This window comes from Misgurnus anguillicaudatus, chromosome 17 (genome assembly GCF_027580225.2).
Source record: "Misgurnus anguillicaudatus chromosome 17, ASM2758022v2, whole genome shotgun sequence".
NCBI classification, from domain to species: Eukaryota; Metazoa; Chordata; class Actinopteri; order Cypriniformes; family Cobitidae; genus Misgurnus; species Misgurnus anguillicaudatus.
The window spans coordinates 36,338,457-36,352,813 of NC_073353.2; the positions used below are offsets into that span (position 1 = coordinate 36,338,457).

The window sequence follows — 14,357 nt, forward strand, 5'->3', positions numbered from 1 at the left end:
CGTCTCTGCCGTCTGCCCTGGTGTGGCTTTATGCCCAGACGTGCCATTGTCTGTTTGCTGTCATTATTGTTTAAATAAAACCTTCTGTTAACTGCATTGGGATCCTCTGTGTTTTGTGCCTGACAGATTAATCGCAATTAATCTTTTTCCTATTCATTTTCCATTAAATTATGCAATTTAATGAGTTTGAAGCTCTTTTCTCTATTTGAAGAGTTTGGTTCCAAAATGCGACAAACGCCATTTTTGAAAAAAATGAGTTACTGCCAAAATCAGTATTATATCAGGTCAGTAGTTAAAAGTAAATTCTTAATTTTACGCAAAATCCAATATCCGCCGTGTTATTCTGTCATCTTTTCTCCCTTTTTTCCCAAAATGCGATAAACGCCACTCCCCCTTTTTTACAGAACGCAATAAATCCCACAGCGCACCATTCATGCAATGTAAACAAACATGGCGGCGCGCTGAGTACATGGAGTCCTAGTTTTCCTCATCTACTATGTACTTTGTGATCAACAAACAAAACAAAACAATACTTTAATTGCATTGATAAACCTGTGATGGTTTTCTGTGATGGGGAAAGAAACGTAAGCCATCAACATCTAATAATTTCCGCGAGAGGCACTCGGTTGCTTGTTCTCCCGACAGCATCAAGCTTCTCATGCTACCACATTGACCCCAGAGGATCTTATGAAAAACTTTCCATAATTTTACTCAAAGTCAACGAAAATCGAGCAGGACCAAAAACATTTTACAGCTGATCGCTGTGAAAGACGTTAAGCGAAGACGTCAAGTATAACCGCAATGACAGGGTTCTTAATATGACAAAGTAAGTGTTTTGATTAATAACATTAATGTTCATATTTTTAATTAGTGTGAACAACTAGTCAACTAAATGAATATAACATGGCAAAGATGAATGCACATTTATATAGGCGATTGATTCAATAGATTTATAGCATTTTGAATAAAAAGTTGTCATGGATTTATTGCATTTTGTGGAAAAAATTATCAGTTTTTATAATAAATCTTTATAAATCAACTTATGGATTTGATTTTTTTATGTTTTTATAACATAAAGATGCTGTGTGAAAGTTTGTAACAGAAAATAGTTGTTTTCATCTCGTCACTTTCTTGGTATAGAAAACACGTTTTTACCAAAATTTGTCAAAATGGATTTATTGCGTTTTGGAACCAAACTCTTAATTTGCTTCGTCCGCGAATGTTGTGAGCGCAGGTGTTGTGCAGCTTACTCCTGGGTCATAAAGTACACCCAATTCTTTACAACATACGCAGACAGATGACTTGCTTTGTTCTGTGTTTATATGAAAATCTGATTTATTCACTTGTTTTATCTGAACTAGATTTACCTCAAGACCCCAATGTGTTATGATATATTTTTATGTTATTTATTTAATGTTTATGTGAACAAAAGTGTGCTTACATGTAAAATCTATTTTAAATTCCATAAATGTTTGCATCAGAGACATTTCTAGAAATTTTTAACAAAACCATGCTAATATTGATAACCGTGGTGATTTTGGTCAGTATAATCGTGAGGTCAAACCATTTCATCACAAGAACAAAGATAGCTGTTGAGGGTTTGAATGTCATGAGGGTAAGCAAAACTTTAAAAAGGCAAAACTTTCATTTCTGGCTAAACTACTCATTTCAGATGTTTTAAAATTCCACGCCCATAACTTCAAGTGAAAATCATTTCTTCAATGAAAATCATAATATTAAAGGAACAGTATGTAAGAAATTTATATCAATTAATCATAAAATTGCCCTGAAATGTCACTAGACATTAAGAAATCATTTTCATTTCAAATACTTAAATCACTGTCAACAGTGGTCCGGCTAGGGTATTGTCATTAAAAAAGTGGAGTTGCAGCCCTCAACTGATGTTTATGTTGTCATGTTGTGTATTGGCCACCAGTTGTGTGATTGCAGTACCAGTTTTAGCCACAAGTTTTGTGATTGCAGTACCATCCTACATACTGTTCCTTTAAATTGTGCATGTTCCCAGATCATCTTGGATTTCCCTAAACGTGGAAACCCTGCACACAGAGAAAGTAAGGGTGCATTACACAGCAAAGCTCTCATCAGTCATTAAGTCACCGAGAGAAAGAGCAAGAAATGAGAGAGAGAGAGCGAAACGGCCTCACACGCTGCACCTGAACACAGTATCACATTCCCCATAACTCACATACAGGGCCTCTTCTCTTCAGATCAGCAAATGACAACTCACGGACAGCAAGTATGAAGTCTGTGGTCTAGAATCTAGATCTACAAATGCAAATATCTGGATTCTCTCAATAATCCTTCAGCTCAAATTCAACAGCAAAACTGAGGACATTATTTTAAGTTATTTCTCTAATATAGTCACGATACTTCAAGCAGATGTTAGATGCAATGCAAAAAAAGATATAACTAGTGATGGATCATAATGTCAAGGACTATTATTGGTTTACTCTTTGTACTGATTGAAAAATCGACCGACAAACCTCATCAAAAGATGCATTTTCTGTTTTAAACGTTTCAGAGAATATATAAATATTGCATACAATAACAATAAATTTGATTTCAGCACTGAGCAATTGCAAGTTTATAGTCGTGTAAGTGATGCTACAGCGTCAAGGTTCAGAAATGGAAGCGCAAGGTGTCTGATATTAAATTTAGACCAAGCAATCAAACATCTCTAGAGTCCCATAGATACCAAACGTGAGAAGGTTTTCCTGATGTTTCTCTTACTGTTCACCTCATTGTTGTTTAATGGGAAGCCACCAAAGCCTGGCATCAATTAGATTAGAATATATGATCTATACTGATCACAAAAACTGATAAAGTGTTTTTCCTCACACATAAACACTCTGAAAAACATCTTCCTCTTATGGCATGAACAAGACCTCCAACTCTCTAGATGCTCATCAGCTCCACCCAGATCTTACTGACTCTAAATCCTCTTTCACTGCCCTGTGCCAAAAAGTTCCTTCAGGGAAATTGTTTGTCATGTTTGCCAAAGGACCTGAACTCAAAGAGGACAGGCGGACGAAGAAGCCTCAACCATGACGCGCAAGATGAGGTCAGGATTTATAACTGGCAATTAGCATTAGCCTGCACAAATTTCCTTGCAATGGACTGAGACAAATTACACGAGCTGAACAACCAGTGAGGCTCTCGAAAACTGATCCAACCTTGCGGGTCCACCTAATCCCAGTGCTGAAACATGCCAGGAGCGGTTTGGAGCGGAAAGGATCCCGCACTTGTGAAACCAAAAATGACCAGTGAAGGGTTAAATTCAAGCCACGGCTATCCATCAGTCTCAAAGGTTTTTCCAATCGCCCCCTCCAAAAGTGAGAAAGCGAAGAGTTAAGGGGAGGGGGACTTCAAAGCCTTGTCATCTGGCATTGCAAAGAGCTGGTTTGAATTAACTTAAATTCTCCTTTCTGTTTCCAAGTTCATGGTGAAAGTGCCTGGGCTTCTGGTTTTCATTAGAGCCAATTTTCTTATCTTTTTTCTGCCTCCTTTCTTCATCCCGAGGTTGATCCCCTGCGAATGCAACGTGGCACTGGCTGGGTCCACATGAGAAGGTGATGCCCGTAAGGCAAACCTCGAGAGGCCCACAAAAACAGTGAGGAGGAGGAAGGGGATAAAAAATAAGTGAACAAGAAAAAAGAAAGTGAAAAGAGAATGATAAGTGGTAAATGAGAAAGAATCGGAAAGACAATCGGAAAACAAAAATATAAATCAATACAAACAATAAAAGAAACAAATTTGAACAAAATACAAAGGAGGTCGGTCCCTGGTCCCAAAGGATCGCTAAATTAAACATTGACAAAGGTTTGGGGCAAAACAACTGATGACAGAGAGAGCATGAGAGAGAGAGAGAGAGAGAGAGACACACAGAGTGTGTCTCTGGAGGCTCTTCATCTCATTTAAAGGTTATTTGTCAACACTTTTTTGCATCACTTCCTTTGATTCAAAATCAATCATGAGCATATTTGCATTAAGTTAGATTAAAGTGATGGTTGAGATGTTCCCATAGCTCAACCGGTAGAGCACGAAGTAAACAATGCCAAGCTTGTGGGTTCGATTCCCAGGAAACACAAGAGGATCAAGTGCGTCTCCTCATGCACCACTATTCATTGTAAATGGAAGTGCCTGCCAAATGCATGCAAGCAAATCGAGGTGGTCCTCTTATGAATCCACAAATTACAGTTAGACAGACAGAGCAGACATCTCCACTGGGGTATGAACACGTTCTGGGTGGGTCCGTAAATACAGACGCCTGATGAGACATAAGGTAGCTGCTGGTGAATCGGTATGAATGGACTAAACGCTGGAGATCCGTGCCAGGGTATGAGTACGGGAGCTGGCAAGAAGTGAATCTGTGAGTCATATGGCAGCACAGAGCATGTGAATCAGAGCGTTCGCATTCATAATCTCTGTGGTCTTCAGCAAGAATCAAATTGAGACTCATCTGTACAAACACTAATTTTACATATTGTAACATGACTATCAGCAGAAGGTCTGGTTTAGAAAACACCAAAGAAATTAGAAGCAAAGCTAATTTGATGCACACTTTTGGGCACATTTTTGTGCCTAGTATTTATCAGAGAAGCACTATACAAATGTGAACACTAACAAATATGCATTAGACATTTGGGTGATTCTCACTAAATCCAGACTTGGAATGTGTCCAGCATCAGATTTTTTTTAAAAAGCCCTTGAAGACATTTTTTGCACATATAAGATTAAAGTCTACTATAATCATTATTTTTAGAGGATTTAAAAAATATTTCCTTAAGAATTATTTACATTTTTTAGATAATCATTATCAAAAATTATCATTACCGCAACATGATATTACATTAAATATATGCATTTAAAAACTCATGTTTCGGTAATGAGAACTAAAAAGTTGTTACCTGGTAGCCATCTTGAGTGTCACAGTCAATTATGTCCCTTCCAACATTTTTTTGTGTGAAAATGTTAGTTCATTGAGGGCTTAAACAATGATTAAAAATTGTTGGGGAGGATGAGAAAATTGGTCTTGGACACATTTATATTCCTTATTATTGTCTCTACATTTACCAATGATCACCAAATACCACATGTTTCTTTAATGTAAAGTTTATATGTTATAGCTTTTTTTTTAAGATTTTTAGATTAGAAAGAACCCAAATCCAGTCATAGACACGTTGCGGTAATGAAAATGTTCCCCTTAAATGTGGAACAACAAAACAACAAAATTGGTTTGTATGATGTCATTTAAAATCATGTGCAAAATAGTACATGAAGAGATATTTGTAACTGTATGCTTCTTATTTTGATAATCTTACTTGGCATTTACTTTTTTATCAAAATGTTTCATGACACCTCATAAGTCTAATTTTGCGAAAATCACCCATTTGCATTTAAAGGCAGTCTTCTATTTAAACGATTGCCGAAAACTATCCATCGTCCGACTCAGCTGGCATTACTTAGATCCTGCGTGAGGAAAGTCTGCTGAAGTGAGTTTATCAAAGACGCGTTAGAGAGAGATTTACGACAACGGTTGACTAGAAGAGGAGCGAACGCAGAGGACGATTGGGCCGAAGAGAAGGAGGTGGCGGATTTTGAAAAAGAAGTAATAGCACCTATCACGTCTTATCATCGACCTGCCGTAGGCCATATTTCACCCATCCACCTGCCGAAACAGCCTGTATGTGTTGGGCACGGAGCCCCCTCTTCAAAGAGCGATCCCATGAAACGGGGGTTATTAATAGCCCCAAACACCGATGCTAATGGGGTTCAGCTTTACTGGCATGCTTTCAAAGACTCCCACCAGCCCCTGCTACAGATAAAAGGACAGTTTTAGCAGATGAGCAGCACTTATACAAATTGTTACAAGACATTGTTGTGAAACTTCTTCCCTGTTTCTCTACAGCCTCTCCAAAATCCCTGTGAAAATGAGGATTTGCTTGGGGCTTTTCACACTGTTTGCCTGTCATACGGCTGTTAGTGGAGGAACGACGAAACACTGAGTTGGTTAATGCTTGCTGGGGGTGTAAATCAGACGATTCGATAGATTATCGATTTTCTCAGCCAGTAATACCTTTGCCGATAACTCAGAAAACTCTTGGGTGTATCGATCGATTAATCGATATTTAGACAGTGTCTGACAACATACACAAGTTTTCTGCATCTGTCTTTTTGCTGCAACCATTGCTTTGATGACTTATTTTCTTAGGTCATTTTGATTATCAAGAAAATACATCTTACTTTAACCCTTATGGGTTGTTGAGGCCATTTTTGGCCATTTTAGTATTGTTTTTTGTCTTAATTTGGCCACAACTTTGTCTGTGTTTCTGCAAATGAAATGAATTTTGGTGACAGATCTTTTATTGAGATAATGCTTTGAAATTTTCCCTTGTGGGAAAATGTACTACCCTTTCGGGTTCTTTGTGTACAAAAAAGCTACTAAATTAAACGCCTGTAAAAATGTGTCAGTTGAATTTTTTTTTTTGCATAAATCTGTTAATCAACCTCAGTACTGATCAAAATTACCAAATGTTAACAAAAATTCCAGGATTTAACTCTTTAACTGCCAAGTTCATAAGTTATGTCACTGATTTGAGAGAAAAAAACACAAAATGACTGATTTTCAATATTAAAAGTCATTGTGAACTGGGTCCCCCCTTTTTTCAAAGTCTGTCGTATTAAATGGAAGTTATAAAATTATGTTATAATGAATGTCAATGGGGCAAAAAAGCCACAAACAACTAATTAGGGAAAATCTGATGCTGCACAAAAACTAAAAATGCATGAAAGCCAATGTTTTTACTAATCTTTGATGTCCAAGACTATGAAAAAGGAAAAAAATCCAGTCCACAATCACTTTTAATTGAAAATCAATCATTTTGTGTTTTTTCCTCAAAGCAGTGACATCACTTATGAACTTGGCAATTAAAGAGTTAAAGTCTTGAAATTTTGATTAACAGATGTATGCAAAATTTGAAAAAAAATCATCTGATACATTTTTACATCCTGAAAGTGTAGTAAATTTAAACAACCCGCAAGGGTTAAGAATTTTTTAATATTTCAACTGAAAACAAGACAAAAACACTAAGTTGGAAAGTCATTTTTGCAATGTAAACAAAAATGCACACTTTGGCAATAATGCGTAGATGGACGTTGTGGAGAATGACAAAATAAATATAAATCATATTGATATTTTACACGTGTGATCAATACATCATAATAGTTTGACATTTCTAACTATCAATATAAGTTTTTGTTTTACTTAACCTTAAAGGTATATTTCGCCTAAAAATTTAAATTCTGTCAGCATTTTTCACTCTCATGCTCAGGGTTTCCCGTAACACTTTGCAGTTTGAGCGGCCCGCCTAAGTTGGGAAACCCTCCTGCCTTAACTAGGTTGTCCAAAAAAAAAAGGTGCACAAAAGGTCGTCAAGTGCATCTCGGAGAATAGAGCAGACGCGCTTCATACCGCCAGCGGGCATGCACACCTCACCGCCGAAATGAGAGAAAGACGTGGTCCGGACCGTCACTGTCTGGAGGATAACTAGCCAGTTGATAAAACATCTCGGAGAATAGCGCGAATGCGCTTCTCATCGCGAGCGTGCACACACGCCACACGCACGAAATGGTCCGTCACATTGACTGTCTGGAGGATAACATTTGATAAAACACGTGTCCGTGAGAACTGTAAGTGGACTTATGTTTTGGGGTTATTTAAGCCTGCTATTTTATTAGTCTATAGTTCTTGCAAATTTAAAGTAAGTTAGCTGGTGATTTTGTTGTTTGAGCAAACTGCTAGCTAGGTTTCACGTGCCTGTCGATTAGATATAATTGTTGAGAGGTAAAAACATTTAATTCATTAATAATCTAGTATGTGTTCATTTTCTGTCATAGTTTCTTCAAAATGTTAAGTGTTTTAAATAAAGATAATTTCCATCATGGCGCGTATGCACCGCTCCTTTGATTGCTACACCACTGGCCCCCTACCTTATCTAACAAATTTTCTGCTGGAAACCCTGATGTTGTTATAAATCTGTATACATCTCTTTTTCTGATGAACACGAAGGAAGATATTTTGAGGAATGTTTGTAACCAAACCGATCATGAGTCCCATTCACTATAGTAAGAAAAAATAATACTATGGAAGTGAATGGGGCCCATAAATGGTTTGGTTACAAACATTTCTTAAAATATCTTCCTTTGTGTTTATCAGAACATAGAAATTTATACAGGTTTGTAACAACATGAGTGTGAGTAAATGATGACATTTTACTCACTAACCCTTTAATAAATTAATTTCAACTACAGCTGACTATGAACATAGTAGACAAAAAAGTTTAAGAGCATTTGATTCTTAAAAATATAGTTGAGTTATTGCCTGCAGCAGCTGACATTTTGGCTTTTAAGGACTTTTGTTGATGTTCCTCCTATAAATTTTATTTTAAGCAGAAAAAGAAAGCAGGTTTGTGGACCCCTGGACATCAAATCAAAGTGTGTTGGTGTGTAAGGTTTCTCTTAGTTTCAGTCATTTATCACATCCTTTTCTCCAGTTATTACCGCTGTGAAATACAGTCCTTCTACTGGATGTTAGTTCACCGGGGTATTCCTCCAATAAAAGGGCATCGCCTTGCGATAAATAATGCTCTAAATAGGCCACTCTTTGCCATATGTGCCCACGTAAAATCACGCAGTGTGCAGCTGGAGGAAATATAAATAAGTTCTGTGAATAAATAACTGTTTTCTGAAAAAACAATACAATAAAGGCCTGTTGCATGGCCTGTCCACAAAAAAAGTATAAACAAAACCAGAATAAAACAGAAGGGTAATGGTGTTACCTGAATGCTGCCAGATATTCGGCGTCCCCCATGGGTGGCTCCAGACCTCCAGTGAAAGCCATGTTCACATTAAACCCCACACCTGGACCGGTGCCCACCTACAGAAACACACACAATTACATGCGGTTATAGACACTGAGCTCCGGCTGATGATGGGATTGTATCCCTAAAGGAAGGTCGTCTTAATTTAGTTCATCACCGCAACTAGAGGAGATGAGCAGCACACAGGGGCTGGAATTAAAATTCATGCACGTTCAATCATCACCAGATAAACCGCTGAATTAAGAGTGATGTCATTGTGCCAGTAAAGGGTAAATCCCGACAATTACTATCAGTGTACAACTGTAATGAGGTTTTATTGCAAAGCCAAATGGACTTTGATTTAAGCCAGAATTTAGGTGTACGATTAAGTCAATTACATTTAAATCCCCTCATTAGTTCAAATGAAGAAACCGGCTTACTGGATTAATGATCAAGAGAATTAATTTGAACTGAGAGGAAGGAATGGGATTCAATAAGAAGATGATCATAGCTGTGTTTTCCACACTGATTTCCTCCACTCAGATTAGGCTGTTAAGCAATATATACAATACTTCATTTATAATGATATATATGGTATATATAATATAATGGTCCCTTTCAGTTTTTCTTGATAAGTAAAAAGATATTTTTTTGTTTCATTCTGTCAACTACCGACAACATCTCGGACAAATTCTTAATAAAAATGATGTTTTTATTTGCATTTATCTATTGAAAATTTAAATGGGAAAAACATGGTCAAAGATACAGTGTTTTCCGATTTTTAATACTGCAGAGAAAATTATTTAGACATAATACAATTTTTCATGGGTCTTGTCATGCTCTCAGTCTTTTACATTTGCTGCTGGGTGATTTTATGTCACTCCCAAGGTTTGCTTTTGTTGAAATTCAACAGACTCTGGACCAAAATGGTCACAAAACTAGAAATGATGATTCAAGTCAAAACTGGAGTGGGCTCTTCATTTTTTAAACTGGAGTGGGCTCTTACACACTGAAAAAAAAATTATTAATTCAATTTACTCAATTTTTTAAGCTAATTGGTTGCAATCAATTTATTTAAGCTACATTTAAAATAAATAAATAAATAAATAAAATAAAATAAAAAACTTTTGTTTAAATGCAGCTTAAATAAATTCATTGAACCACTTTCCTTAAAAAAAAAAAATTTCAGTGTAGAGCTGGATTAACCATTACAGAAACATAAACTAATGATTTTGCTAATCATCAACAGCTAATTTAGGGCAGCTAATTTAATTATTTGCGAGTAGATTACATACAAAGTCCATGCAAAAACACGAATAGAAGCACATTTACGCAAGGGCGATATGAATGACGGAAATTGGATGGTGCAATTGCCGCAAAAACGCGATATTTGACTCTTTCTTTTTAAAGTTTTAAATATTTAACTCTAGAGACAAATTCAATTGACGTGAAGTTAAATCCCAGTAGTAATTTAGAGCGAGGAACGTAATGCTTCGCTTTTGGTGTGTACACAATGCACAATGTCTAATAAATTTGTTATAGATTTAAATATCTTCTATTTCTTACTAGTTATTTTATGTACTTTTATCTCTTTGTAAATCCTTTCCATGAAATGCACTCTGAATTTCTTTGTGCACAAAATGTGCTATATAAATAAACTTGGCATGCAAAAGTGCAAATGAAATTATTTTCATTTCATTTAAAGGTGGTGTGTGTAAATTCTAGCGGCATCTAGTGGTGAGATTGCGAATTGCAATCAACAGCTCACCCCTCAATTTCAAAACGCATATGGTAACCGCCACAGGACAATTGTGTTATCGTCTAAGACAACGTAGGTATGAAACGCCCTCTGTCGAACAGTGTGTCCATTTTAGGCTACTGTAGAAACATGACGGTGACTTCCATGTAAGGAGACCCGTGGTGTATGTAAAAAAAAATCATTTTAAGGTAATAAAAACAATACAATTGATTATGTAAGGTCTTTATACACCCCTGATAATATATTTATGTTTATTATATTGCATTCCTGTCAAGAGATCCTTGTTACACAAAAGTTACACAATGCACCTTTAAAAGACATCCACATATGATTGAGTTAAACTAGAATTTAAACTTGCCTCATCAGGGGCTCCACTTCCGGGAAAGAAGTTCCCATCATCGTAGCGATGCAGAGACACATACAGGACATTTGGGTCGCTGTAGAAAGCCTGCTGAGTCCCATTGCCATGGTGAACATCCTATTGAACAATATAACACACAACTTACACCTCATCTGTTTGGTATTGGAATGCAATCAAGTTTGCACATTCTTTGCTCAAAATCATTGCATGAAAAGAACACAACGTACTTCCACAATGTACAAATAAGACGTATCATCACACTGGCAGATTCACATTGGAATGAACACCGTATAAAAGTTCTATTCTAAGTGGTCTGTGCTACAGGAGGGCTGTTAAAAGAGCGGCATTTCTTTTCATGTCATAGCTGCTCGAGTCTTTTTTGAAGGACAGCGTGACAAACATGAGGAAATTAAAGCCGTTTTAAAGGAATCCTGAAACACTAATGACCCCACCAGAGTCTTGACCTTCCTGTGCCTGTGGATCCATTTCACGCTAGCACCGGCTCAGGATGAGACAGACGCTGTCCTGCATAGTCTGTCCTGGGTAGTTGTCATTTTACAGAAGCTTTTAATCTTAAGTGACTTCCAGTGCAATGTCTGCAGGGGAATGATTCAGAAACCTTAATTTAAAGGAATAGTCTACTCATTTTCAATATTAAAATATGTTATTACCTTAACTAAGAACTGTTGATACATCCCTCTATCATCTGTGTGCGTGCATTGGAGCGCGCTGCGACGCTTCGATAGCATTTAGCTTAGCCCCATTCATTCAATGGTACCATTTAGAGATAAAGTTAGAAGTGACCAAACACTGTTTTTCCTGTTTAAGACGAGTAGTTATACGAGCAAGTTTGGTGGTACAAAACAAAACGTAGCGCTTTTCTAAGCGGATTTAAAAGAGTAACTATATTTTATGGCGTAATAGCACTTTTGAGTACTTCGACTCTTCCCTCTCCCATTATGAGAGGGAGAAGGGGAGCACTTTTCAGGCGAGTCGAAATACTCCCAAAAGTGCTATTACGCCATATTTCTGCTTAGAAAAGTGCTACGTTTTATTTTGCACCACCAAACTTGCTCGCACAACCACTCGTCCCAAACAGGAAAAACGTCGATGTGCTTGGTCACCTCCAACCCCATCTCCAAATGGCACCATTGAACAAATGGGGCCAAGCTAAACGCCATCAAAGCGTCGCAGCGCGCCCCAGCGCCCACGCGCACGCACACAGATGATAGAGGGATGTATCAACAATTCTAAGTTAAGGTAATAACATAATATTGAACATGAAAATACTATTCCTTTAAGGGTTACTTCACCCCAAAATTAAATTTTTATCATACATCACTTACCCCCGTGTCGTTCTAAACCACAAAGTCCTTCGATTGTCTTCAGAACACATTTTTAGATATTTTTGATTAAAATCGGACACTGTCCCATTGACTTCAGTTTGATTTTGTGATTTATGATAAAATTGTAATTTTGGGGTGAATTAACCCTTTAAGTGTCAAGCGTTGAAGTTCACTGTTGAAGTCACTTTGGATTAAAGCATTTGGCAAATGCATATATGTGACCCTGGACCACAAAACCAAGTCGCACGGGTATACAGTATTTGTAACAATAGCCAACAATACATTATATGGGTCAAAATTATCCCTTTTTAATGCCATAAATCATTAGGATATAAAGTAAAGATCATGTTTCATGAAGATATTTTGTAAACTTCCTACAGTAAATATATCCAAAATGTATTTATCATTTATTAATATGTGCTGCTAATGATTTAAATTGGACAACTTTAAAGCTAATTTTCTCAATATTTAGATATTTTGCACCCTCAGATTCTAGATGTTCAAATAATTGTATCTCGGATCAAAAATTGTCCTATCTTAACAAAGCATACATCAATGGAAAAGCTTTTTATTTAGCTTTCAGATGATGTATATTTAAAAATATATTTATGGGACTGAGATTAGTTGTGGTCCAGGTTCATAAACATGCAAATCGTAACCTTCTGCATTGATACACTCTGTCGCATTTTTAATCCAGTCCGAATCGGCCATGTCTGTGTCTTCTCTGACGACTTCCGTAAGAATAATGTACCTACTTCCTAAATGCGGGGTTGGTGCATGCAACTAATTTCATACACGTCCAAAATTAAATGTCTGTGTTACAAATGCCCGCACATTTATATGGAAAACGCGGTTCAAATTTGATTTGATGTTGTCAGTACAGTATATATACAGTACTGTTATATAAAATGTACTAAAGACGCATATGTATATTGTATTTTCCTGAGTCTCATTTCTATAAATATGGATGTTGTATCGCAGAATTAAAAAACAGACCCCCCCCAAGAATAAACAGCTAATCTAAATCAAGAGTAAAGCTGGTAAATATTTACACCTTACACTTGAGCAACAGCAATAATCTGGCTCTCTTGTAATATCATGAACGACCTTATAAGGAAAACACCACCGTTTTCAATAGTTGTATCACGCGTATGCACGTGCTCTTACCTGCAACTTAGACAAATGCATGAATACATCGACTATCTTTATCTCAATGCGAATAGCACTTAATCATTTGTAATCAGCCGTCCGAATCGTGTTAGAATTTAGCGTAGCCCCATTCATTCCTTAGGACGTCCAAACAGGGATGACACGTTTAGAAGCCACTCAAACACTTCAACGTTTTCTTTAATTAAAGCTCACGTAACACACGCTGTTTCTGCATTTCTGATATTAATCTGGAGTACCTATGGAGTAGTATGACATCCTTTATATCTCTGAAGAGTAACCTTTAGTTTAATACAGATTTCGCATAAAAGCAAAGATTAGTCTTTACCGAATCTTTCCGATAAATACGATTTAATTCCTAAATGAAGAAGGAGGTCCATGCAATATTTCATAACACGGGAGGAGCGAGTACGAGTCATACAACACTATACAACACTGAAATTGGATTTGAACTGTATGATTCACTACATGTTCGTGTCATGTTATATAAAATGTATACACGCGCCTATTTCCAACATAAGACAGAAGTCTTACTTACCACGTGTAACTCGTCATGACCCGGTTCTGAAAATCCACAGCATCAAACACACACGCAAAACTCCGCTGCTAATCCGGATAATAAACTAGCTATCCATTGAGTTTCCATAAGGCTGGATGTCTTCTCCTTACATCCAACAGAACACACTTCTTGTTGTGCTCATTGTTGACTTTTGAAATTAAACAAGGCTGAGTGGCGTGATAAGCTGTTAGCAAGCTCTAGCGTCTCCCGCTGACTGACGGCTGGGCGGGGTTTTCCGGGGGAAGTTTTCCGGCGGAAGCCCATATAAAGAAGTGATATGTATCGA

The 14,357-nt window shown here is 37.0% G+C and overlaps 1 protein-coding gene across 1 annotated transcript in view; it reads right to left on the bottom strand.

The window, feature by feature from the left end:
- Positions 1–14,357, bottom strand: part of hdac4 (histone deacetylase 4) — a 293,442-nt gene that overhangs the window by 33,772 nt on the left and 245,313 nt on the right. The window contains exons 21-22 of the mRNA XM_073854701.1: positions 10,997–11,116; positions 8,859–8,956 (exon numbers count right to left, since the gene is read on the bottom strand). Of these exons, the coding sequence (XP_073710802.1) occupies positions 8,859–8,956; positions 10,997–11,116 (218 nt within the window). The remainder of the gene's footprint in view (positions 1–8,858; positions 8,957–10,996; positions 11,117–14,357) is intronic.